The following is a 27,178-nucleotide window of genomic DNA, read 5'->3' on the forward strand; positions in this document are numbered from 1 at the left end:
AGTAGAATAGAATGTAAAATACCTTCTTAACTCAGAATATATTGCAAATTTACAGAAATATAGGAAATGAAATAGGAAGATGTTTTTATTTTCCAAAATTGAAAAACTTCGTATTATTTGTGCAGCTTCCATCCACTTTGACTGTGCAGCACACAGCTGAGAGCAATGAGTGCATACATGCAACCTGACGCAGAGCGATTGATAACAGCTTCAATAATACAACTTACTACTTGTAATTTACTTATCATAATTAACCAATTGACCTATGCCTTATGGACAGAGTTGTACAAAAAAAGCACCTCCATGAGCACAAGGATATTGTGACACCATGACCACAGGAGGCAGAGGAACACACTTGTAGGACCTCACCTTGTGAGGATGCTGGAATTCATGTCAAACTTCCTCAGAAGTCATTGACAAATTTGAAGGTGAATGTAGAAATAGAGTTTGTTAGTGCTGTGAACATGGAGTACTGGATGGGACTAAAAACACAGCCCTGTGGTGCACATGTGTTTTGAAATCCAGAGAAAAAAACCCATCAATTTTAGGCTCTGTTTATTAGGTGTTCCAGTTCCAGTGTAATTCTATTGTTTTTTGTCTCGCTGCTGTTATTTCAGGGCTGTTTCCTGAAACTGATCTGTCAAGACAAGGAACCAACCCTCCACACCTACGATTGATCTTATCTGCAGTTTCATGTAATTTACTGTGTCTACTGAAAACCAGCATATCCATCGTGACACATTTTTTTCCAATGAACAACAAAGATCTGGAGGATAAAGTTGAACTCTTCCTCATGCTGTTTGGACATTCTGCCCACAGGTTTTTTCCCAAAAAGTCTCAGACACCCTGGAGCCAGATCTGTTACAGATTGTAAAATTGTCTTTAATTTCAGGCGTCTTCTGCTGAAGACGGCATTAATCAAGCCTCTGCTTAAAAACAAGAATCTAGACAAATATCAGATCTTCCATTTTTTAATAAGATCAACGAAAAAGCCATTTTTCACCGTCTAAATTATTTTTAGACGGTGAACAAAGCTATGACGTCTTCTATTCAGGTTTTAGATGGCATCATAGCACTGAGACTGCTCCGAGCAAAGTCATTAATGGCATATGTTTGCATCCAGACAATGGAAAAATGTATGTCTTTGTTTTACGGGACCTTAGTGCTGCATTTGATACAGCTTACCATATTACTCCAAAGGCTGGAGAGCTGGGTGGGTTTCTCTGACACTGTACTAAGAACAGGAAGTACTTTTTGTCAATGGGTAACTTCATGTCATCAACAAAAATGAAGGTGAAGGTAGAGTTGAAGCTGTGAACATGAACATGGGGTGCTGGATTGGACTAAAAACACGGTCCAGTGGTGCACCTGTGTTTTCAAAACCAGGGAAGAAGGTGGCATTGTATTAAGTGTTATTGTTTTTTGTTTGTATTTATTTGGTTCGCTGCTACTATTTTGGGGCTGTTTACTGAAACTGATCACTTCCTCCAACCGTCCCTCCACTTCTACATTTCCTCTTAAGCTTTTGAAACAACTGATATTGTGCAATAACAACGACGGCAGTTTGACATGATGCATTAACACTAGAAGCTCCACAGTCCAGTGAAAGTCAAATCCATTTTGTACATTTTGCTTTTGCTGCAGGTACTAATTTGCTGTTAGTCCAATGTGAAGCATTATGGTTGCCACAGAGACATTTTTTCCATGTGCATCTCACCTCTTGTGCCTTAGGCTGTTTGAGCCCACACAGAGGGATTAGACAGACTTGTGATGATGACTTGTGTCCACTTGGAAATCCAGTACCAGCCCTGGCATTCAACCAACTCACACACCTGCTTCAAAACTGATGTGTGTATGTGTAAAGATGGAGAGGGAGAGGGAGGAAGAGAGGAGTGTGGGAGTCTGAAAGTGTGTGTGCTTGTGGATATAAATGGCTTAAATGTTCTTCAAACGCTTTGTGCACAACTCACTCTTTTATATTTCTGCATGTGTTCCAATGACGTCATCCTCTCCCCTTAACCTTGCATAGATGATTTGCAGTTGCATCACTGGTCGCCTAGCAACCAACTGTGGTGCAATAATGGGGCCCCTTTGAGAATTGGCAGATAAATAATGGCTTTGAATAAATTCTAAATTAGGGATGGGGGGGTCGGGGGGTGTTCATACAAAAACAGTTTAACAGAGCATCAGTTTAGATAAAATTCAGGTTCACTTTCAGTTGGGATGCACTAAATTATGTAAATTGGTTGATATTTGACCATCCCTTCAAAGACATTAATGGACAATTTTTACCAGCTTCGACTATTCATTGAGTGAAATGTCAGCTTGTATGTGTCTGGAAGGCCGAATTTTTAAAAAATATATGATAAAATAATATTATTTATTCATTCTTGTTTTAAATTTTATAAATACATGCTATTTTTTTAAAGAGAAAAGTTGTTATAAAACTGTTAAATGAGGTTGTATTTTATTACCTCTTTCTGCAGCATAAGGCTGCCACAATAGATGAACCATTTCTCCAGATGGTAAAGGTTTTGCAATTGGTACTTAATTTACTCTCCATCTGGTGCAGAGCTCTCCCATCAAACACAACTAATGAAAGCCTGCAGACGAGGTCATAAACACCAGTAAATGAAGAGGGGGATTGGTCAATATTTGCTATACTGGTTGGATTGGTGTAGTGACAGAAAGAATATTGCCAGTCAGACAAGTCCTTGCATCTACATATCCAATTGGTTCTGAGAGATAAAATAAAACTGTGATCATCTTGGATAAATCCAGCCTGCATGTTAGAGTAACAAAGCAACCGACTGGTAAATTTGAACAAACTGTTGAAGTTGTTAGCTTTGACTTACAGAATATAAGTCACATTGATGATTAAGCCTCCTTTAAATACTGTGTAACATCAGCACAATGTGAGTAATAATGGACGGTTTCATGGGTCAATATACAATGCTTGATGTATGTTGGTGCTCAGAGGTAACTGCTTTCTTCAGAAACCAGACATTGTAACGTCTCCCTTAGGATCATTTGACCTCGAGTGCTTGACTTTTTAAATTAGTGTTGTGTGGTCTGTGGGGAGTTACATGTTTAGTGTTCCTAGTGTCCAAAAGTTACACAGTATCATTATAAGTTCCTTTTTTTCAATGTCTCTCCAGCTATTTTATTGAGTTTGACATATTGAAAAAGAACTTATCAAATGCATGCATGTTGAGCAGTTTTGGGGGCTGTGAAAAACATATTACACTACACTACTTTGTAGTTTGTACTTTGTAGTGAAACAAGAAATACTTTAATATAATCTGTCTTATTTAGCACTACATTTAAAAAAAAAAAAAAAAAAATATATATATATATATATTCCAAGTGATTTGGAAGTGCATTGACTTTCTAACTTTTGTTAATGTTAGAGGAAGTCCTCCCTCTCTTCTTCTGCTTTTCTTTTTGAGAAGTCACTTAAAATAAAACAAGATACAAATGAGCTTCCTTCTGGAGGTGGCTGGGCTCAGCCTGAGAGAAAGGATGAAGGGCTTATACCTCTTGAGGGAGCTTGGAGCTTCTGTTCCTCCGTATCGAAAGGAGTCCACTGAGATGGTTTGGGCATCTGATTAGGATGTCTCCAGATTACCTCTCACTGGAGATTTTTTCTACTGGGAGGAGACCATGGGACAGACCCAGTACTCAGTGGAGGGATGATATAACTCTTCTGGTGTGTGAATACTTCAGGGTCCCCAAGGAGGAGCTGGAAAGTTTGGATCTGAGGAGACTCATATAAGCAGAAGAAAATGGATGGATGGACTTCAACTTTTTGAGAACACATTTTACTACCTCTTTAAATGTGTGACTTTGACTTTTGGTTATTTTCCTAAATTCTTTTTCTTTTAAAGATAACTTCAAATCTTCCCTATACCAAAAAAATATTTGTAAAAGGTAATACAAAGCTTTTTCAGGCTTTAAATACATTTTTACTTTGTTCTACTTGATCAGCGGTGCTTGAAGTTGGTGCTCGAGGGCCGCTGCCCTTTTCATTGTATCCCTTTCCTAACACACCTGACTTCCATTAAATGGATCCAACAGCCAATAAAGGTCAGTACAACAAGTGATTGGTTGGAGTCAGGTGTGTTGGAACAGTGACGCATGGAAAACCTGCAGAATTGTGGCGGTTGAGGTCTGGAGCTTGGCCCCCCTGGTACTTGATCATTTGGAGTTAGACTAGAGGACTGTTGACTCGTAGCTGATTAACAGCAGGACTTTTTTTCCTCCATAATTTTCTTTGCATTAAGCCAAACTTTGGCAAATCTTCTCTCTCAGTCACACTCGAACAAGAGCTAAAACGGCATTCAACTTGCATCTTACTCTGAGCTCTCTCCAGGAGGCAAAAGTCAGTCCAGTGATGTCACTTGTCTAAACTCTTCCTCTGTTCTTTTCTCTGGTTTCTTCCTTCCCTCCCTTCCTATAATACTTTTCTCTTAGGTTTCTTTGAATAAATAAGGCATTCTAAATGGCCAGTTTGCTGATATCTAGTTGCTGATGTGAACCATGATAAAAAGCGAAATACCCCTTTAAAGCGATGCACTTATTTAAGTCACAGTCATTATTTCAATTAGAGGAGACTTTGAGTGCACAACCACTGATACTGTCTTGGCTGTAAAACATTTCTGACCTCTTTTTAGTGTCTATGCTTGCATGTTGTTTTTGACCTGTTTTTCCCAAATGAAAAGGTTCAGTTTCGTGTAAAGTCATAAGTCCTTTAGATTTAAGCTTAAGGTTTGAAGCCAATCCATTTGTGACCTTAAGTCACAAATGGATTGGCTAGTAATGTGACACTAGCAAGTTGGCTAGTAATGTGACACATGTTGTTGATTTTAACTCCAGCTTTTTCACTTTTTTCCCAAGTTAAGACATAGAACAGCGAAGAGATGATCCTGATGGCAGTTTATCACCTTAAATAATAGTTTTATATCGTAGTAGTTTTATATCTGTCTCAAAATGGCTGCCTCACCTGACAATCCTCTGTAGTGAGTTGATTTCTCCAACTGAGGTAGTCTTTTCTAAGCCACGAGGCCTCCAGGCATCATCTGTTCTACCATCCCTACTCCCTCTGTCTCACTGGCACACTTAAACCACCAATCTGAAAAGACTCCCATTAACTTTCAGACTATATACAAATATTTGTTTCATCAGTAATTTCAACTCTTATTTCTGATCTTTGATTGGTATTCTTATCATTTATCAGAGGGATTTTCTTTAATATGTCAATGTGTACCTGTGAGTGTGTTCTCATTTGTCAAAGATGAAATATTCTGCAAAAAGCTGATCAGCATGCAACTGTTGCCATAGAAACAGTCTAACCTGGCTTTGTCTTCTCATCAGAGCAGGTTTTTTTCACACAGGAACTGACAAAAAATGTGAAAAAAAAAAAAAATCCATTCTTCTGTTTGTGTTTAGCTGGCACTCCAAACAAATACTCATTCATTTCACACAATGGACAGACTCATTAAAACGCACGAGTGAGGAAACCATGAGAATATGGTGTGCAACCGCCTGTAACATATACTGTATAACCCTCATGTAAAAAGAATGCAGCACACTGTGCAGTGAACACCCCCGCATGATTTTACACTCCTGTTGACATCTTCTGCTGCTCTACACAGTCCACTGTACGTATATCACTGTGTCACACTCTTCTCTGGGTAAATTTGCTTCAGCTTCTGTTTGAGAAAGTTGTTTCATGTGTTGCTTTCTGCTCTATTTGTCTGTTTTGGCATCTTACTTGATTCTTTCTTGATTATTATTATTATTATTATTATGTGAGCCATTAAATGAATTCACCTATTTGATTGAAGCTTTCAAACCGCATAAGTGTTTCAGTCTTTTTTTTTTTTCCGTTTTTTTTTAATCTTGTCCAGCATTTAAGCAGGCAGAATGATTTTCTGATGGCTGTGTTCTGCTGGCAAATTTACTTTGCCAAGGGAAGCATTATAGTTACAACACTCCCCTTGATATTCTGGATTCTTATTTTATTTTTCTATTTATTTTACATAATTGTTTGTACAAAATTTGTATAGCTGGCCCGGACCAGGGAGAGGAAGAAAAGAGAGGAAGAGGGACAGAAAGAGAATCGAGAAGAAGAGAAAACAGAAAAACATGTACATTTAGAGAGAAAGAGGCAGAGAAAGAGAGAAAAAGAAAGAATGAGAAAAAGAACAACTTACATACATGTACATAAGCACACATACACACCCACATATATACAAACATATCCATACACCTATACACATTAGAGTCATGTTCCCCCTGTGGGAGGATGCATCCACTGTCAGGAGAGCCTAGAACTCACAAGCTAAATCAGACACACAGAAAGAAAACTAGCTGCTGTTAGTAAATAAACCTGCAGACGACTCAGTGACTGTGTCACATGCAGAACATACAGAGTGGAACGTGTTCAGAGAAGAGTGATCATGCCAATGTGACCCCCGCCCACACAAAGGCGAGAAGAAGGCCAGGAGAGTGTTTCAGTCTTTACTCATCAGATTGAGTTGCATGACCCTGACGGCTTTATTCAAGTAGGCATGGCTAGTGACATGGCCATGGTGCTGACAGTGGCTGCGTTTCCATTACCACTAGAATTACACAAAAACTACATGTTGCAATAAAAATGGCAAATGGAAACGCCTTCATTTTGAAAAAATCTGTCAAATATTGACGCGGTTTTTCAGATGTTTTGATACAGAAGTTTATTGCAAAAGTGTAATGGAAACACTTTTTTCACATTTACGTGTCCTCGGTCGTGACGTAAGGTGTCATGTGACCAGTTCACTTCCGGTAAAGGTGGTGTGGAGCAAACAACAGTGAATTTGAGAGGTTTACAATGAATTGGAAAAGGAAATGAGGGAGAAAGGCTTGGAAAAGGCATGGCCAATTCTCCTCATCAAGTAGAAATCCCCTAAATAATGCAATATTACTTTTATTCCACAAAAACGTGTTATGGAAACACATCTGAAGACTAAAGTACTTTTGTGCATTTTCTTTTTCCAATCTTTGACATTGTTTATACATTCTCTATTTTTAAAACTTGCATGCTTATTTCTTTTACCTGCAGTAAATGTCTCCTCCAAGGGGAAAAACAGCATTTTGCACCCAGTCAATTAGCTGAAGAGGCATCTCAGTAGAACATCAGATAAACTATATTCGGTTCTAAGTTGGCTCCGAGACTTGAGTAGTCTCTTTATAGCTTGGCATATAAACACATTTACACACCCACCCTACTCTGTTTAATCCACACACAGACAGATGTATTCCTTTTCCTTTAAGTGTCACACACTTCCCATTTGAACCCACATAAGATGTAGGAACTACATACACAGATATTCTCAAGCTCATGGACTAAAATGTGTCATGTGACAAACCAGTGATGGAGGAAGAGGATGGGGGAGGAAGGCCCCAGCTTAATTAGGCTGGGGCCAATCAGTGAAGATGGAGGAGGTTGCTGTCGTCTGGCGCCTTGGGGTTTCTCATCACCAACAGCCTCATCTGTCACACAAGCAAAGGCACACATGCATACACAAATGTAGAAACTGCTCAGCCTAGGTAGTTTGTGTGCGTGTGTGTGTGTAACAACCATATGCAATTTTTACCAACCTTTTATTAGAAGCTTTCTGTTTGTGTAGCACTTTAAGAGAAAGTTCTCTATTGCTTATTGAAAACATCAACACATCAGAATGGTTATACCTGGACTTTAATGGTTGATTTTGCCATTACGTGACTAAAGGACATATAAAGGCTAAATACTAAAGCAAGCTCTGTTTACACTGCAAATTGAGAAATGGGAGAAGAATGACCACAGAATAGTAGGATAGATGCAGTTGCCTTTGCAGGATTTCACATATACAATGCCTTTTTTTCAAAAGGTAAATGAGCAACAAAAAGAAAGTAAGAAGAAGACAATAGATATAACTATGACCAAAAATGTCATCTTTTTTTTTTTTTTTTGTCAAGTGCTGCAGTAAGTTTAGGACTTACCTTCTTGTTGACAAGGCCTATTTTAGAGCCTGCTGTCTGACATGACACACCCAATATAAAAAAAGCCTATCGCAGCTACTAGGGCTGTAAATATAATCTTGGTCTCAAAAGAAAGCTGAAATGTGTGTGTATTGCTACAGAAGTAAATTTATCAACATCACAGTAAAAGATTTAAATGGCGAATCTGAACAGTTATATATATATATATATATATATATATATATATATATATATATATATATATATATATATATATATATATATATATATATATATATATTATGATAGAGGTGTTACACAGGGAAATAACTTAGAAACCTATGGGCCAGTGTTGATGATCGACCCCACTATTACTTTTTCGTGTTGGATGAATCCAAAGTTAGCTCCCAAATTGACCTCAGAAGCACCTTCAAGATCTAGAAACAAGTAAAGCCCAAAGTAAAAGAATATCATAGGAAGTGTGAATAAATCACTTTATCATCTTCATCTTCATAGCGTAACCAGGACCTTCATGATACATTTCAGTCAGTAATAGAAGAGCACATTAACAGAGTTTTTTTTTTAGGTTAAAATTGTCGTTGATGACAAATCAATAAGAAATGTTACAGATATTGTATGTTTGTTTGTTTGTTTCTTTGGTGCTCTTGGACAGCAGCTCACAAGACTCGTTTCATATGACATCTGTGGTTTGTGGACCATGTTGTTTGCATGTTTTTGTCATGTGCTCTTATCCTTGCTTTAGGTTTGGATCTTTTTTTTTGTTCTGATGCAAATACTTAGAGTCTTGTCGCTGTGCCCCATTATATTGGATTGGTGTCAGGTTTTTCAAAACAATGTGCCTCTCTAATTCTTCTCTGGAAATAAATGAAATGACCTGTGCATCTTTTATTGGAAATTCTCCAATAAATAATGATAACCTTTGTGGTCCAGAAGCAACAAAACAAGCATAAAACATGATACCACTGTATCTCGTAGAAAGGTTGAGTGAGATTTTTAACAGCTCACCAAAAGCTCTCCGGCTTTTTACCTGTGTTCCATCAATATGAAATGAGGATCAAAATTCATTTAGAAGAGCTTTGGCTTTGTCCTTCTGGTCCTGTCTGTGGATCATTGTGGTTTAGTGAAATCCTGATGTTGGACTGATGTTAATGCTTTGAGAGAAAGGGAGAGTTGCAAATAAGGTAGCTCAGATTTCCCTGTTATCTCATCGGCAATAAGGACTTCTTCTTGGAGTGATCTTTGTTGGTCAGCCTGAGCTGGGAAAACTAAAATGAAGCTTAAATTTCCTCCTTTGACTATGGATTATAGTAGTCTAAACCCTTTAGAGATGTATGTTTAATCTTTTGCAGTCTGATAACATTAACAATGTTTGTCTGAGGCTTTTAGATTTCTCCACTGATTTCTCAAAGTAACCCTTTAAAACTGCCTCTTCAAAGCTGTTTTTAACACCTTTTCTTTCACTGTTATCTTTCTTGAGATAGAAAATAGCTTGATTTATAAATACATTTATAACGTCCTAGTGAGGCTACATTCATACAAACGTGTTGTTTAGATTTAATGTTCTACTATATTTTAATTGCCATATTTGACTGATTTAACTGTGAAGCATTGGCAATAAAATAATCTGTTTTTAGAGTGGCGTGTTATATTACTAATACAGGGCTAATTGTTAAACAAGGAGGGGGAAATTTTCAAGGAGAATAACACTTAGTTATGCCTGAGCTCCTTTCTTTCAAAAATATTTTGCAACTATGTCCACAGTCTTAATAAATTTTCATTGAAATGATTATTGAAAGCAAATATGCCTGTGTGTGAAAAATCCATTTCAGAAACACAGTCAGCTGAATGCAGATGGCCAGAAATAAAAATGTAATCAAGTTTCATTCTGTCAAACAAATGCTAATTTCATACCGTGCATTTTTTTCTTAAACTGTCATTCACGCTTAAAGGAGTCACAGGATCCTCAAAGATTGTCAAAGATAAACTGAAGAGCACACTGACACACATATGATGATAAATAACTAACCGTCCTGCTGACGAGTCCAGTTATCTGCTAGTTGCCAACGGGGCCGACAAAAAACAGATGATCTCAGTTTCCCTTTATATTAAGTTATGGGGACAATTGAGTTTAATTGAGCAATGTATCGGAGTGCAGATAGAAGACACCAAGCCTCTGGAGAGGCTGGAGAAGGAGGGACAGAGGAGGGTTTCAGGAACCAGGAAATGCTGTACGACACCAGATCTGTGAGGTTATCGCTGTCTGCAGCTGCTGATGACCTCCAGCCTGGATGAGATTCTGATAAATGAATTAATTTATTGAGCTTTTCACCAACTAAAAGATTTGATCTTTATTTACTGTTATTAGAACATCAGAAATGATCTTGATTGATGTTAAAAACAGAACATGCACAAATGAATTTAATACCATCTGCTGACTTGTGTCATATAGTTACTTTTTTACGCATTGTTTACTTTTTCATGTAAGTATCTGGAAACATTTTGGAGGAAAGCACATTGATTTTAGTTAGTTTTAATTAGTAGGTACAGTTCTCAAAGTCTAGTCAGTCATCATTAAGATCATACTTTATGCATATGGATGATCCAGTTTGTTATCTTGGCTTGCAGGTTTGTCATCAATAGATCTTATCTGGATGGAAACATGTGAATTAATGCTCAGTATTATTATACCCGTGACATTCAGCTCTTTAAAAGCTCTGACTTGCTGATTTTATGTTGGCTGCGATCTGGGAATCTCAATTTAATTTAACATCACTGAAGTTTGTTTTCAGTGTCTTACAGTGTGTACAATGTTTTAAATTTGTTTCTGCTTTTTTGTGTTTATTATCAGAAAATATGTTAAAAACTGAAAGGATGACTTGTTAATAGATGATTTATCCAAAACTGTGAACATAAACAACTCCAGAGGAGGTTATGTGTTACTATGGTGATCTAAGTAACCATGGTGATCTATTCAGACTAAAAGAGAGCTACCTTTGAGACAATGATAACTAACTCACTAAGTTGTTTTTTAATCTTGGTGTACATTGCATCCCACTTGGAAACATAGTAAAGCTCAAGTTTAAGGAAAAAAGAAAAGACGGATGGGATATATGCAAATAATTAGAAGAAAATAACAGAAATTATTTATTTTTTGATAAATATTATTCTAGGATTTCTGTCTGAAACCAAACCTGTTTTTCCTCTGGGCTGATTCAAAGTGAACCTCTTCTGTCCACTCATATCCATCTCATTGTACACACTTCCATTTTCAAGACATTAGGAGTTTGATACACTGAGAGAGAAAAAATACCCCATTAAACGACATATTTTTGTTTACACTTTATCTTCACGTTTCCACGATGCTTTTCATTATCCCCCAGAGACAACCTCAAGTTCCTCCAACTCCCATTCATTTTCAGCTAAGTTACCTAATACTCATGAATAAATTTGCATGAAAATCCATAGATGTATTGACATACAACTCATTTTTTAGAAGTTATTTGTGTCATATTTATATTCTATTTCCATCTAAATATTTACTTTCCCAAAATATGACACCATCACTCATGCTCAACATCAGCTGAGGAATATCACTGCATTTATAGTAAAAATATATATATATTATGTAGTAATAAAAATCTAACTATATGTAGCTGCACATTGTGTCACAAATTTATTTTTAACTTTTTGAAACCCAACCTTAGAACCATGGGGCAGAAAAGTCCAATTGTTTTAATCTAAAATCTTTTTTTTTTTTTTTTTTTTTTAATTTTTTGTATTTTCATTATTTATTAACATGTGATATGTCAAAATTATTGTAGCATAATCTTCTGCTATCTGGTGTCCACCAAAAGGCAGAAAACCATAATGTATGGTGTACAACAGAGTTTTAAGTAATGTTTCTATCATAAATTGATGCAAATTGTTTCAGAAACTGTGTATATCATATATGACATGTTTGGCTCTATAGGGTTCAAGTATTATCATGAGAAGTGTAATACTGTTGAGTTAAAAAGGAAAAATTAGTACAATCACATATAAATCTGTATCAATGTGTTTTAGGAATGCAGAAATGGAAAAGAAGTCATCATTTATTAAATGTGACCGTAATTGTTGTTGGTCGTTTAAAATAGTTAAATAAAAAGAATTAAGACGTGCTTTAATATAAAGTATCTTTGCTGTAATTGCAGTGGAGCACAAAAAGCAAGTTTGCACAACGTGCTTTGCTGTACAGCCAATGATCGTTAAAAGATTACAACACAACTGTTTTTATATGAAATCATTGGCTTCCAGCTCCATTTGAGTGAGCTATCATCTCATTGTGCATCCAGCACATCCAGCCGCCCTCCCGGGCAGCGCTGCGTAGGCTGCCATTCTCACCTGTCATTATGAGGTGAAGCATAAATGCACCAGTCTGCTCCGTCTTTGCAGGCACTAATGGACCAAACGAGAGGTTTTCTTTGTGGTAAAATTCTTTTTAAGCCAAAGTTCCCTACAATAGGATACAGAAAGCATAAAAGTAGGCTGATTATCAGAAATCACCTTCAGCTGAAAACACAAACATTTCAGGTGGGACAAATCTGACCTTCCTGATTTTAGTCTGTTTTCATTCCAAATGCTGTAAGAGTGCAGCATCTACAGAGCATGCTTTTGTGGTTTGTTTACATTATAATGTCTTGATGAATGCTATAAATACAGTGGAAAGTTGGTTATATTTATACAGCTTTTTTATGTCCAGGTCAGGTGCTTGTTATTCACATTAGCAGTGCATAAGAGAGTTAATCGCTCTGTAATATCACTTAAATGTCAAATGTTTTAAAACTGAATCGCATTTGGGTAAGTGCACTGGTTGTAAATGAAAAAGTAAGCTGTTGGCTCTGATAATACCATGATATATACTCTGCAACCTCACTTCAGCAACTCACACTTTATATGTTGTCTTTTTTCCCCAGCACTCCTCATGCTTTATTTTAATAAGCGTTCAACAAAGATAATGTCCCTCTACATAATGTCACACACATGCTGAAGTACAGAAATAATTTCTAAATGCTCATAACCTACAAAAACATGTACACAAAACCATCACTATACGGAGGATAATTCATAGGATTAGCAAGGAAATTAGGTCTGATCAAAATAAAATTGTGGGTGTGAGAGTTTGTATATTAAAACAGAAGCAGCAAAATTGGGATTCAAGTCTCTTTTTTAACACAAAGCACTGCAACGGGAGGAGAAACAAGGAACTTAATAATTTAAAAGCAAACAAACAAACAAAAACTAGGAAACCATACAAATTGACAAAAAAAATACCAAAAAGCATGACAGAACCTCTTTTAAAGCGCAGAGGTTTAAATGTGCTGGTGGAATTTATAAAACATGTGTTTTTCAGGTTATTTTATTTCTGGTTTCAGTGTTGAATCCAGCCTACTTAGCAAAGAGAGAAGAAGCTTTTTAGTTAAAATAAACCTACTGAAATCTGCATCCCTGTTCCCTCATCTCTGCATTTGGGTCCACACCTTCACCTTCCTCACCGCCACCCCATGACAGTTTCACTTGCTTATAGGCAGAGGTGTGTAAAGTAGAAGTAAAAATAAAGTAGAAGTCCTGCCATGTTTTTGGATCTACCTGTGCATTTAGAACAGGTGTTTTCACTAACAGGCTCATCTACCTGCAGTGGAGCTGCACTGATTAAATTCACCTCGTTTAGTTACTGGTTTGAAAGAGCTGCTGGACAGGACTTCTACTTTACACACCTCTGCTTACAGGCCTTTTCAGGTGGAACTTTGCATGCTTATGTGAGTTTTGGCACTACTGTACATTTTAGATTACTTTGCTAAAATAATCTCATTTATAGATATCATTTACAGATTAAAGGGAACATTTTAGACAGTATTTTCATATATCCAAAGATATTCATAAAAATATCTACAAATCTGTAATCTAATCACTACCTTTTGTAGTCATGCATTCCCATATCATTACACTCTTGCCTCTGTGCTTCACTATCAGAACTTTTGATGAGTTGTGGTCAGGTTTAGTACAAACTTGCTGGACTTCAACCTTCTTGGTCTTACCTGATAAAAAAAATGTGCAACCAACATTTCCTTTTGCAAAGTTTAATTTTACAGTTTTATGCCGAACAGTAAAGAATAGTAACTGGCTTGTCACAGAAACTTTTTTATATCACATGATCACCCTTGTCTGAAGGGAATTGTAAGTGCAGTTCACATTTATGGCTGTAAGTTTCTCAAGTTGGTTGAGGAAGTTTCTAGGTTAAGGCCTGTAATTTCAAGTTGAGATCATTTTTTAATATAGTGTTTATTTTTTTATTGTTTTTATAATTATGCCCTTCGCTTTCATGTCTTTTAAGTGATTTATTGTGTGTGTTCACTATGTTGGGTATCAGGATCAGAATCAGCTTTGTTTTTCGGGTGGAACTTGTCTCTTTAGTAAAATGAATGATAAATGTAAGGAATCAAAGCAGACATTTTATAGCACTTATATATACAAATAGTAGAATAGAAAAGCTACATAAAGACATGGAGCTGATTATATACAGCTGTGGACATGGTACATTAGTATATTAGCTTTTTATAGCTTATCCTAATTACCTGCTTAATTTATTAAACATGTGATTCAAAGCTGTATTTCTCAACCCTGGTTCACAGGACCACAGCACTGCCCTGCAAGTTTTGGTGATAATCCTACTTTAACACACCTACAAGAAATGAATGGCTCATTAATGGGCTTGAAAAGAACGTGATGAGCAAGTTTGTTAATATGAATGAGGTGTGTTGGAGTATCAACACGTCTAAGACATTCAGAGAAACACTGACATACAGTAACAAGTTAACTGCAGTGACTGTGAGTTGGAAGTTGGAGGTTAACTGTGTGCTACCGGAACAGCTAATCAATTGTGACCCCAAAATATTACTACAAAAACCAGCCCATACCATAAAATGTCATTCGTGGTAAATTAGTGCATAAAAGGTGTTTAGTCAGTTTTAACATTTAACTCAACCAATGAAAACATACTAACCTTATCTTTCTCCTGATCTCTAGACACTCTTTCAGTGCCTCGCTGGTCCCCACAGATTCCCCGAAGAGATCTAGGAAACTCAATAAAACACAGGTGGGTAAAATGAAAAGCAAAGGTATCTGGGTAATTATTCTCAACACGTTTTTTTTCCCTCATCATGAATAATTCTGAACACAGATCATTAAAAGTATGTGACATTATGTCTGTTGTACTAAAGTTAGCGATATCTGATGTTTGTGTTGGGCCTCCTTTCATATGAAAGAAGAATTCTTAATGCAGAATTTGTCCTTATTGTTATACAATCATTCATAATATACGATCCACTGAAAAATCTGTCAAGCTGAACTGGCTGGACGGGCTTGTGACTCTCATTTGAGGACAAAGGAGGGCCCCAATGAAGAGATTAGGAATCTGTCAACTTACATTAGTCACCTGCCATTAACCAGCCAGCTACACTTCTGGCATCCAGTAGCTGCATCTGTAAATACCGCCAACAGTCACAGACGTGCTCGGACCACTTGTTCAGTCTGTGCAGGGGAATCGCTTGTTGCAGTGTGTGGATTTGTTTAACCGTGGCGCATGCTTCCAAACTCCCGCCACTCAGAGTGATTGCTGTTTTGTAAACTCTATGGCCTCGCTCCTACACTACAGATCCACTGTGTGACATGTTCATTCACGTGGAGCTACTGAAAAATGGAAAACGAAACCAGTTTATATTAAATCAGCAGGTGTGGAAGATTAAGAAGGTAAATATTGAGAGAGGTAGCTTCTTAGTGCGTCTATTATCATTGCAGAGGTTTTCAGAGGGGGATGTGATATGCTTTGCAAAAGCCTTCTGCCTCAAAGCCACAGAAGGCAAAACACCAAAACCAGTGTCTTCCTTAATGGTAGATGTGCAACAACTTGAAGTTTTATTATTTTATTTTACTTATTCTCATTCTGTCTTCTTTATTTACAGGTTTTCCACAAAGTACTGGATGTCCCAGACATGCATAGTTTGTGGAAAGGGGATGTTGTTTGGACTAAAATGTAAAAACTGCAAGTAGGTACCGTTGCTCTGATGCTGAGGCAGTGACTAAGATGTGATATCACATTGTGAAATGCACTTCTTTAATTTCCTATTTCTGTATGCATTCAGGCTGAAGTGCCACAACAAATGCACCAAAGAAGCCCCACCTTGCCATTTACTGATCATACAGCGAGGCGGCAGAGAATCCCTCAAAGGTACATTCAGAGATTTCCTCTCAAGCCAAAGTCATCTGCATACAAACTGTAGCAGTTATCATCATTTCCACTTTCCCATGTAAAATAACCGAGCTTGTGTACACTGTAAATCTTCATCAAGTCCTGCTTTTTATCATTTTTCTTCAGTCTCATTTCTTCAGCTATATGAAGAAGAGTCTTACCGTAAAGCCCTCTGGATAATTGCTCATTTTTCATGCGAGTTGGAACATTTTCATCCTTGCATGGTCGCACATTTTACCTTCGTATGTGCTACGCCAGGCAATTTTTTATCACTCTCATGTGCGTCTTTCCATCTACTTTGTTATGCTGAAAAGAAGAAGAGCATCCACAGACCTCCCAATAATTCAAAAGATGATTTATTTAAATTTATATTCAATTTAATTAGCACATCGAATAAATGTGGAGTACAGTAAACACCTTTGATATAAAGTCTATTGGATCAAAAATCAACTGATGATGTTTGTGTCAATTTATAAAGTTTATTTTCATTTTTGCTTTAAAATGATGTAATTACTTCAATATTTAGGTCTGAACTGAACCAGCAACAGCTTAATAATGAGTTTTCTTTAAGAAAATGTTCTGGATTACAACTAAAGACATCCAAGCTAAAGAAATAGAAGTCATTCAGCTTTTTATAACTGCTAAAGTCAAAAGTTAGGCTCCCTGGCGATGCAGGGCCGCATTAGTGCACACAATAGGCATATCTTTCATGTGTGCGAAGGCATCATTATCACTAAGTGAAATGTATAGGTTTCTAAGCAACATGCGCGGATGACTTCTTTTACATGGAAAGCCTTATTATAGCATGAAAAATCACATTCTGCTTGTATTACACCAGCAAAGCTTCTAGATAATAGAGTCCGGATGCCTGCCGTCCAGACACATCTGTATGTTGCCCTTATGATCATTGATTCGAACAAGTCTGAGCTATTAAAGAGACCTCTTTTGTTTAAAATCTCCATTAGAAGAAAGTGAAACAAGCTTCGCTGGTTTAGGAAGATAGAGGGGTTACCTGCTGATTGCGTAAGCCACTTAGGATACTGTTTATACTGACAGCACTGAAAAAGTTCCCATTATCTGCTGTGAGAATTAAAATTCCTTTGTCCTCTCTCATACCCCCACCCCCGCCTCCCTGTCTCTCCAAATAAGATCACCAAGGAACGACTCAAGGTAAAGAGCACTAATGAGACTTTTTCTACTTTGCTGTGCTGGGAAAACGTGACAGTTTCTTAATGACACAGTTTGCTTCAGGAAACTTTGCTCCATATTGTCTGTATGTGATAAACGTTCATGAAAGAGCAGTTAGTACATTTTTGACATAACAAGTAGTGCCCACATAATTTTCTTTTAGCCATTTTGCAAGTATTTGTTCAGTATCTGCAGAGCTTCAGTATTCCTTTTGTGCATTGTTTTTTTTCCTGTAGTAGCTCGTTTGGTACGGACTGAATCGGTGCCATGTGACATCAACAACCCGCTCAGGTACACAGACCTGCACATCAGTCAGACGCTCCCCAAAACCAACAAAATCAACAAGGTAAGCAAGAGAAAATAAGCGATGGATAACATTATGTGTGTAACCTGCCCTACATATTGCATTCCTCCATTTCTTGGAGCTGGCTGTGAGTCACTGTGTATTTCCCTGGGGGATAAGGAACAGTGCGAAAATATCTTCACCAATATTGATGTTTACACAGATGGATTTGTTTCCATACACCGGATGTTTTGAACCCAGTATATATTGCAGTTTATGCTCATGTCCAAGTGAAAAGAAGTTTGTCATAAGATTGTTGGTGTGAAACAAATATACTTGTTTGGAAAGAATCTGTGGGTATTAAAGCTCAGTGTTTGTCCTGAAAAATGCACCGAAAAGGAAATTGGATCCTGTGAAATTATTCGTTTGAACAGATATTTTTATCACTTTTTTTGGGATTTGTGTGCAAAATTAAACTGCTATGATGCTAAAGTTGTTTGAAATTATATAATTTTACAACTGTCTGCAAGACTTAAAATATGAACCTCTTGCATGATCGTGGCGATTATTATAGATACTCTGGTTTATTGTGATTATCTCCCCGCTGTGGAAATTACAGTTTTTTGTTTACAGCAGCTTAAGATGAGACTACATACTGAATGTTTGATAATTCACATTTTTGTACTGACACCCCTTTGCAGCTGTAGCTAAATGCAGACCAGCAGAGAAGAATACGACACTCTGCTCTTAACGACAACGTCCGCTGTACCAGAGGATTGCGTGCCGTATTCACACATGCATTGACTTGTTTACTTTCTGTAGTTAATAGTTGGAATTTCTCAGTGTTGTTAAATACAAAACGTCTGGAGCAAACATCAGAAGTTTGAGGTTGCAGTGCATGTGTGGGAAAAGGTTCAGTGCTGCCACTTCAATGTTATTCAAAATCTTCATGCATTTCAAACTTGTAATTTAATAACACATCAAATATGGACAGACTGGAACCTACATGTTTAAAAAACTATCTAATTATGATTGTAGTTATTTTATTAGTTAATTTATTTTGAAAATATTGAAAATCTTACATACTCTACCTTTAAGAATAATAATAAAAAAAAAAAAATTGTCTTCATTATATTGTCTGATGCGTGCGTGACTCTATAAAACAGATATGTTTTATGTTTTTAAACATTCAATATATTTTAATGAAATTTGGAACAAGAATGACTACTATTAACTCGTTACAGAAGGTCTTGGAAAAGCACCGTGTGTGATGAACCCCAGATGTGAAAATGCCAAAAACCAGTCTAAGAATAATTTTTATAACTGGTTAACAGAAATATTCTCATAACTTGAAAATACATTAACACAGAATTGCCAACTTTTGGGGAAAAAGACAGAAATCATCCAGAATAATTTTAGAAACGCTCATTTTGATAGTTTGAAGGTGAAAGCCAATGAGCACAATGTTTTCTGTGCGTCAAGTGAGCATACAGCTCCTTATGATGGATCACCTGTGTCATGATTGTTTCAAGTGTGCAAAGCCCTTTTCAAATTGTATTGAAATGAATGAAAATCAAGTCCTGCCTGGAAGGTGGAAAATCAATCTAAAAGCTTTGTGTTAGATTTAGAAAGAAGCTAACAATGAGTGTGAGGAGAAAAAAAAAGAAAAAAAAACCCTTTCTCTTGTTTCCTCAGGATCACATCCCAGTTCCATATCAACCAGACTCCAGCAGTAATCCTTCGTCCACCACCTCGTCCACCCCGTCCTCCCCTGCTCCTCCCTTGCCCAGCAGTGCCACGCCCCCCTCACCGCTGCACCCCTCCCCACAGTCAGCACGGCAACAAAAGCAGTTCAACTTGACGGGTAAGAATAAAAGACACTAACTGGAGTTTGGCAATGAAATTTTTACATTTTCCTTTTTTTTTTTTTTTTACCTTCAGTATTAAAAGTAATTGTTTGATTAGAAGGTTTCCAACCTGTTTAATGCATGTTTTTAATCACTTTCACTTCCATAGATGGGGCTGGTAGGTGCTCTTTCCCACTGCCTCCTGGTACAAAAGATACCAGTCATCTATTAGTAGCCTGCAAGACTGTTTTGTACCACCTACCTGCACTGTGGAAGTCTATTAAAATGATTAATAAACTGTAGCAAGGTTCAAACAGGTATTGCAAAACATGTTTTCTTACTGTGACTCCAGTGTGGCTCAGTGGGGAAAACCAAACTTGTTCTTTGCTAAAACCAGTTAGAACCAGCTGTAGCATCAGCCCTGTTATCCCTAAACTGGTTGTCATGGCATTACTATTTACTCAAAGGAACATACTCTTCACATAGCAACGCTTCAGTGCTCGATTTGCAGGATTTAGGGGTGTCTCTTGGGAGAAATGCAGCGTTTTTATCAGTACAAAATCACCTCACCATAATAAAAAATGGACAGTGTGGATACTCTTAAGTACATTTACATGTATGTTTGCCACATTGCACTGCCATTTATCCACAGTATCAAAGTAGAACCAGTTATACGAGTATCCCTAAAGCCATAGCCTGATCCTATGTAACATCAATATGGATTAACAGTTTGATAAATAAATCTGGGACTGACTAAGCAGCTGTCAACCAGCATTTTATGTACTGATAACTATTGAAGGAGATGAAATAATTCAATTATATTGTCTTACACATATTGTATGAAAAGAAACCTGTCACTAATGTGCACAAAGCAGCGTAGGAACTAATACACACACAATACATAGATTTTTTGAGTGGTCATGGTCATTTAAAAAAATCTACATACTTTAAATAGGCTGGCTGTTTTGTGTAGGATCTCTTCTTAAAAGGGTCTTATTAAATACACACTTTGTAGAACGTTTGTTTGTCTAAAGCATTTGATAATCTTTATATGAACTATGAACACTCAACTAACAGCCTCACACAGCCAACACAGGAAGTCTACCCAAGTTTCCAACTCCTTCTCTTTTGTTTCCGTTCACAGCATCCAGTTATTTTAAGTACAAACAACAATTCATCTTCCCTGGTAAGTACCTCATAATTGACCATTTCTCTTTCTTTTTGCACTGCAGCCAGTCCAGAATGAGTAAGGAAGACCGTTTGGATGTCTGTGCTGATTTTTTTTTTTTTATTCCCACACCTTGGCTACTTGAAGACTCTCACACTTTTATACTCCCACGCCCACTCAGACTTGTCTCATTTGTGCTTCCTAGTGATTTGTCAGTGCCCAGACTTGTTGCTATTGTCCACTCTGGTACCACAGTGTTTGCTCATTTGGCAGCTTATTACAGCCAAGACAACCTGGAGTGGTGTGAAAATCTCCAGAATTTAACGAAGATCTGGAGAGAGGAGGAGGGCGGGGGGGTAATACATGTATAGATATACTCTGCAGCAGGCTCTCATTATTATCAACACAGGTAATAACTAATAACACACACACATAGCCAACATGTGTACTAAAAAACACATTGGTGCCATTTAAATAAATAATTTTCACACAAGAGCCATTTTATACACAGCTAAAAAATCAGCGTTCCAGGGAACGAAAATTTCAATAATATATATTGATAATTCTTAAAATTCAAATACACTTAAAGAATCAACTAGACTACAAATAGAAGAAACAAGGTCAAAGCTGGTGACTCAGCTAGTCTAGTCAGTCTAGAAGATAGATGCTGCAAAAAGAACTCATATTACAGTTATGTCACAATGGATTTTCTCCTGGATCTGATTTAGAAAAAGGAAACCACATCAACATAAACTCATTTACATAAGATCGCTTGGGGCGAGTAAAGCATGATATAAAAATATTTGTATCATCCTAATACATATGCATTTTCCTGGAATGTATGAGTGCCCTGAAAAATAAGATATGAGTAGTATCACATGGATCACATACATAACTGTACTTGATTCATATAAATTGGACATCAAGAGCTTCCAGTCTTTTTAGCTTGCAGGTCTTTGGATTGATTCCATGGCAACACTCATGCAAGCTCCACACTGAAAACAAAAACAGCCCCCCCCCCTTGCTTTGTGGTGACGGTGCCAGCATCTAATGTGCCATGCTACAAAGGGACTATTTTTCACCGGTTTCACTTTCTGTCACTAATTGTTAAAGTGTGTTGACATGTGCAGCTTTTATGACGATGAATCCTCTGATGAATCCTACGTGCAACACAAAAGCTGACCTTCCTCCCCTTTACCTTTTAAGACTTAACGCTTCCAGATGACGGCAGGGAGAATTTGTGCTGCAATTTCTCATGTTTATTGAAAGAACATGCAACGTATAAATATATTTTGATGCAATTCGGCTTCTGAGATAAATATGCACATACTTTTTCTCATTTCTTCTATAAAGCCCTGAATGAATGAATTATTCTGCCAGTTCCATTTAGAAATCACATAATCATTTAAATGAAGTCCACCTGTATGCAGCCTTTCTAGTCAAACCCCCGAAAGTACAAATGTCCAGTTTCAACCTGTCTTGAAGATTTTAAAAGCCCCCCTAAATTTACCACACCTGGCTGATATTAATGACTCATTAGGCGTGTGGCTACCTGGAGAACACGCTGTCTAGGAGATCCACGTCATTTTAAACAGGTGTATGTGGCCCACCTGGACTAGAACTGGGCATCTCTGCCTGAAAGTCTGCAGCAGATTTAATTGCAAAGACCAAGAAACTCCCAGGGACAAAGTTATGGAAAGGTACAGATCACACCCAAAACTCAGCCAAGGCAAGATGGCTTTATTATGATTCATCCATTGCAAAAAGTAGGACCTAAACACAAGTGAGAGCCAGGTGAAGGAATAAGGAAGTTCTTGTGTTTTTTTTTAATTACAAGACAAACAGGAACAGCAAAAAATACAAGGAAATAAACTTAAAAGAACTTACAAGAAATGAAGCTCAGGTGAAAAACTTGATGTTGACGTCAACAGGACCAAAAAAATTCACACTTGTTTACTTTTGAAAAAAAGAGATTAGAAAAACACACTTTCAAGCCACTATAATCATGTAAACAAATCAATTTTTCATCATATTTCAGCAATGTCCAGCTCAATAATCTGCTGTCTTATGATGTCCTATATTTTATCATGTCTCAACACCTCAGCAACTGTTTGCTTCTGTAATTTATTCCATGATTTAACAGTGAAAACTTTTACTTTGTCTCAAACGATGCAAAATGTCATGCAAATACCGTGAATATTCTGTCTAATATTGAAAATGACCACAGACAGAAGGTTTGCAGAGGAAATAGTGCCACTTCATGGTTGTTTCAGAGGAAAATGATGCTGAAACTAATTTAATATTCTCAGTTTTCACGCTTTGTTCCTATCGCCCTAACATCCACTTACTGTTCCCCAGCTCGTCCTTAACCCATTAATCTAGCACTATCTCAAATTAAATAGAAAAACGTTTGCCCCATTTCTAGTATATTTTGTTCAGATTTGTTGGTTTGATAACTTTTAATGTCTCCAGATGTTACTCCAGAGGCGCCTCCCAGCAGAGCACCGCAAGTCATTCTGCATCCTGTCCTTTCCGAGCCGGGGTGAGTAGAATATAATCACACAAGTATTGAGCTTCCGATATTCCTCCATCCTTTCTGCCTGTCTGTTTATCTTCCTCTGCATGACTCCGATGGCTCCTCCTCCCTCTTATCTCTTTCTCTCCGTGGCTGTTTGGTCAGAGGCCAAGTCAAACTTATTGGAGCACAGATATTTGGGTGACAATTTCAATGCGAGAGACGACATGACGATTACTCACAGACTAATGTTAGCAAGGCCTTTAGTTCACGCTACACTTGGGATGCCAAGTGGATTTTCACTGACGCGTTGAGGAAGCCAGTGGTCATGGGAAAACAACCGGAAGAAGAGGATAAGTGACGAGATGCCTTTCGACCCAGATGTTAATTGGATTAGCATCTCAATGTATCACAAGAAACAGGACAAGAAAACCTCCATCTATTGGCTGATGGTCAGTTGTGATGAAACATACATCAATCACGTGAAAAAAACACCAGTTCTTTGGTTTTACTGAATGAAAAACAAAAACTTTCCAACTAAAATAAATGTCATGTACTTTTACACTTATATAAAGTTCCCTCGCTGTAAAATAAACCGTGCTAAAAACTCATATCTGATCACTTCAGTCAGACTTTTAAATAACAGCTGAGGCCAAAGAGCATGGGCAATAGGTGTTTTATGATTTATTTATTTATAATGATTTTATTCGTATTTAATTATATTCACAGCGTGCACTATCAGGGGTCAGACCATGTATGGTAAATGTGTATAAGATTAACCACCGCTCAGTTCAATAAGGATTACTTTTTGTCATGTTCACGGTGTGATACTGTGTTGTACTTGTGTGATGAAGGCATCAGAGGGAACAACATCAAACCCAACACAAATTTCCCAACGGGGATGAAGAAATATATTGTACTGTAGTTTAGTGTCTCAGTGGGTAAAAGGGAAGCAGTTGTACCCTAAGGGCCGATTTGATCAATGCAAGGGGCTGAAATTTAATTGAGATATCAGAGAATTGTTTCAGATTGGCAATAAAGTGCATATGATGTCACCTTATAACTCAAAATAATGTGACACCAAAGATTATTTCCTCTTTCTTCAGGCTACATTCAGACATTAAACCAGAAAGCTCTGGTTTGGTACAAGGTGTGACAAATGCAATGTTTATTTTTTCCATTTTATATTTTTTGTAGGAGATGATGAGGATTGATGAGATATCAGTTGTACTGTGGAGCTTTGTCAGACAAGAAACAACCTGTTAATAAAGTTAATACAGAATAATAATCAGTGGTTATTTGTGAATCAATGTTTAAATACTTTGTGTACAGGTGTGAGGGAACATCAAAATCCTACCAAAAAAGTGTGATTAAAAAAACTTTTTGATTTTTAAATCAAGACTTTATGTAAGATCAAACTGTTAAGTAATGTGGCGACCATGCAAACATGCAGCCTGGTTCACTCACGCCAAACTAGAGTTGAAATAAACCTGGTGCGCGCTAAAGAGACATTCAAAAGTTCCTTTCACCTCAAAGTTTGGTGTAAATAAGGCTAATCTCTCATATCTTCTCTATGGGGAATACCTGACATGTAAAAATATGCACAGCGGTGCTCGTCTTCTAAGGCTAACCTTAGAAAGTAATCAAAAGACATAAACAACAGTGCATCAAAGAAACTGTTGCCTTAATTGATCTTGAACAAGACGTGCAATTTATGGGGGTTCAAGAAGTACCATCTTGTCCTGCAGCTTACTGTGTAATCTGACCTTTTATTTATTTCACGTTTCTTGTGATCAGTTAAGAAGCATCACATTATTTACTCTGACTTCTTCACAGTGATGTAATACTACTCCTCTATTTCATCTTAATTTGGCCTTAAGCATCTAAACGCTCAATTCTGACATGATCTCTGGGTTTCTGATGCACTGTAGCTTTATACGCATTCTGTTTGACTCTGAATTGACTTTAGCTTATGGCTTACCCTGTTTTTTCATTTTTCCCGTTATTTTCCTGCCATTTTGCATCAATTCTTGTCTCTCAGCGGGATATGTTGTATATTCGCATAATAATATTTGCACTTCAATTCCTCTGATTGACTCCCACCTCCAGTCCTGTATTTGGTTCCTACGTCTTCCTTCTGATTATTTACATTTTCATGTAACATCATTTTGAATTCTGAATTGAGTTCAGTTCATGCAGTGCCACCATAGGACACTTTATAGAGATAATGCAATTGCAGGAACCGCAAGAAAGCCTGCAGTCTGTGAGAAGTAATCTCCTGGGTAAACATGGACCTATGGAGGTTTTCTTTACATACCATGGTGGTTGGTTATAAATAGCTTTACATGTTTACATGAGCAGATGAATTTGAATTCTGTTCTGGCTTTAACAGGAAGTAAAATGAAATAATAAAATTTGCAAGGTCTTATTGGAGCTCTTGCTGCTGCATTTTGGATCAGCTGAGCGGTTTTCAGAGAAGTTCTGGGACATCCTGATTAAAAAGGAATTGGACTAGACCGATCATAAAGTAGCACAAGCGAGTTCCTTTATTTGGGTTGTATGTGACCTCACAGTAGTACTGGAGGTCACGTCAAGGCTATCCAGAGTGTCCATATGGTTAGTGTGTATCTGAATCATAAGGCCTTTGTGTTTTTAAGATGACGCTTAGCACGTGCATAAGCAAAGCGCTGCACAAGATTAATTATCAGAATCCTTACTCATGTCACATGACCACGCGTCTCGTGTTTATATGTGATTTTAGGCCATTTACTGAAGAGGTATTGACTTCATCAAATTTCATGACCATGTCACCCTGAGATTTCCTTTTTAGGTTTTTTCTTGACTTTTGGTTAAGTTCATGTAGGTGTCAGACAGCAGTGACGTATTGCTACGCACCTAAAATGACATATTTACTCTTTCACTATTCATTCTTTCTATTTTTGACTTATGTGAATACACTCGATAAGTTATAATACCCACCTTAATCCGTGTTTGAGCCCCTCTTTACCTGCATCTTTTATGCACTTGCAGTTTCAGCCAGAAGATATCTCTGGTCTTAATGGCCTCATCCCAGGGTTAATGAGAGCCTGTTTCAGACCTCAGCACTCTGCAGGATTCCCTCATTAGAGCAGAGATCGAACCGGTGGTAGGGAAACCTTGGCGCCACAGGAATCGCATTATTTTATAAGCTGCCTCGTCTGTGGTCTTTGCCAGAGACAAGGGTTGCTTTGCAAACTGGTGTTAATATACCACAGAGAGGTTGTTAGAGGTTGCACACTGATGTTACACAGCTAGATATGTGGACTGGGGTGGATCGGTTGAATAAGGGAAGAGGCTTCGTTTCAGTCATGTCATTGGCACCTACTGTTTATGTAAGTGACAATATACATGCTGAGGTCAGAAATTAATGGGGCCTCAGGGTGCAAATGCACTTTAGAATTCATTAAAAGACTGAAATTAAAAATCAGGGTCAGGAAAGGTCCTTCCTTACATTTCATCTTATTGCTATTTTAGTCATGGATCTGTTATCACTGTCCTTTTGCTACCTGTGGACTGTAGTGGATAATTTACCATTTAAGAGCCATCCCCCCTTTTCCCCAAAGCAATCAGGGCAAGAAGATAATTCATTCTTTTTACGTTAAATGGAACCAAGAAAATAAAAGTCTCAACCCTTCCAAAAAAGGAAAAAAAAAACCATATGAAAAACTAAACCAGGCTTTAAAATTAATTTAAAAAAACAAAAAAAAAAAGTCATACTTTGTAATGTCAGCTGTCATGTTGCAGTGACAGAAAATACATAGCTTAACCTAACTGCAGAAGAAAAGCTAGAAGCAGAGAAAAGGCTTCATTTTGTGCTGAAGTGGCCTCAATA

General features: G+C 37.3%; 1 protein-coding gene across 2 annotated transcripts in view; it reads left to right on the forward strand.

Moving 5' to 3' along the window:
• The window catches only part of ksr2 (kinase suppressor of ras 2), a gene marked incomplete at both ends in the record, with an annotated part of 131,718 nt that overhangs the window by 89,820 nt on the left and 14,720 nt on the right, over nucleotides 1-27,178 (forward strand). The window contains 7 exons of one of the 2 annotated variants that reach the window (XM_079252066.1): nucleotides 15,085-15,154; nucleotides 16,020-16,103; nucleotides 16,200-16,315; nucleotides 17,731-17,840; nucleotides 19,473-19,641; nucleotides 20,769-20,810; nucleotides 23,265-23,334. In XM_079252066.1, coding sequence (XP_079108192.1) covers nucleotides 15,085-15,154; nucleotides 16,020-16,103; nucleotides 16,200-16,315; nucleotides 17,731-17,840; nucleotides 19,473-19,641; nucleotides 20,769-20,810; nucleotides 23,265-23,334 — 661 coding nt within the window. The remainder of the gene's footprint in view (nucleotides 1-15,084; nucleotides 15,155-16,019; nucleotides 16,104-16,199; nucleotides 16,316-17,730; nucleotides 17,841-19,472; nucleotides 19,642-20,768; nucleotides 20,811-23,264; nucleotides 23,335-27,178) is intronic. The other variant, XM_079252067.1, reaches the window with a different exon arrangement.

The sequence above is a fragment of the Telmatherina bonti genome (genome assembly GCF_933228915.1).
Source record: "Telmatherina bonti genome assembly, chromosome: 13".
NCBI lineage: Eukaryota > Metazoa > Chordata > Actinopteri > Atheriniformes > Telmatherinidae > Telmatherina > Telmatherina bonti.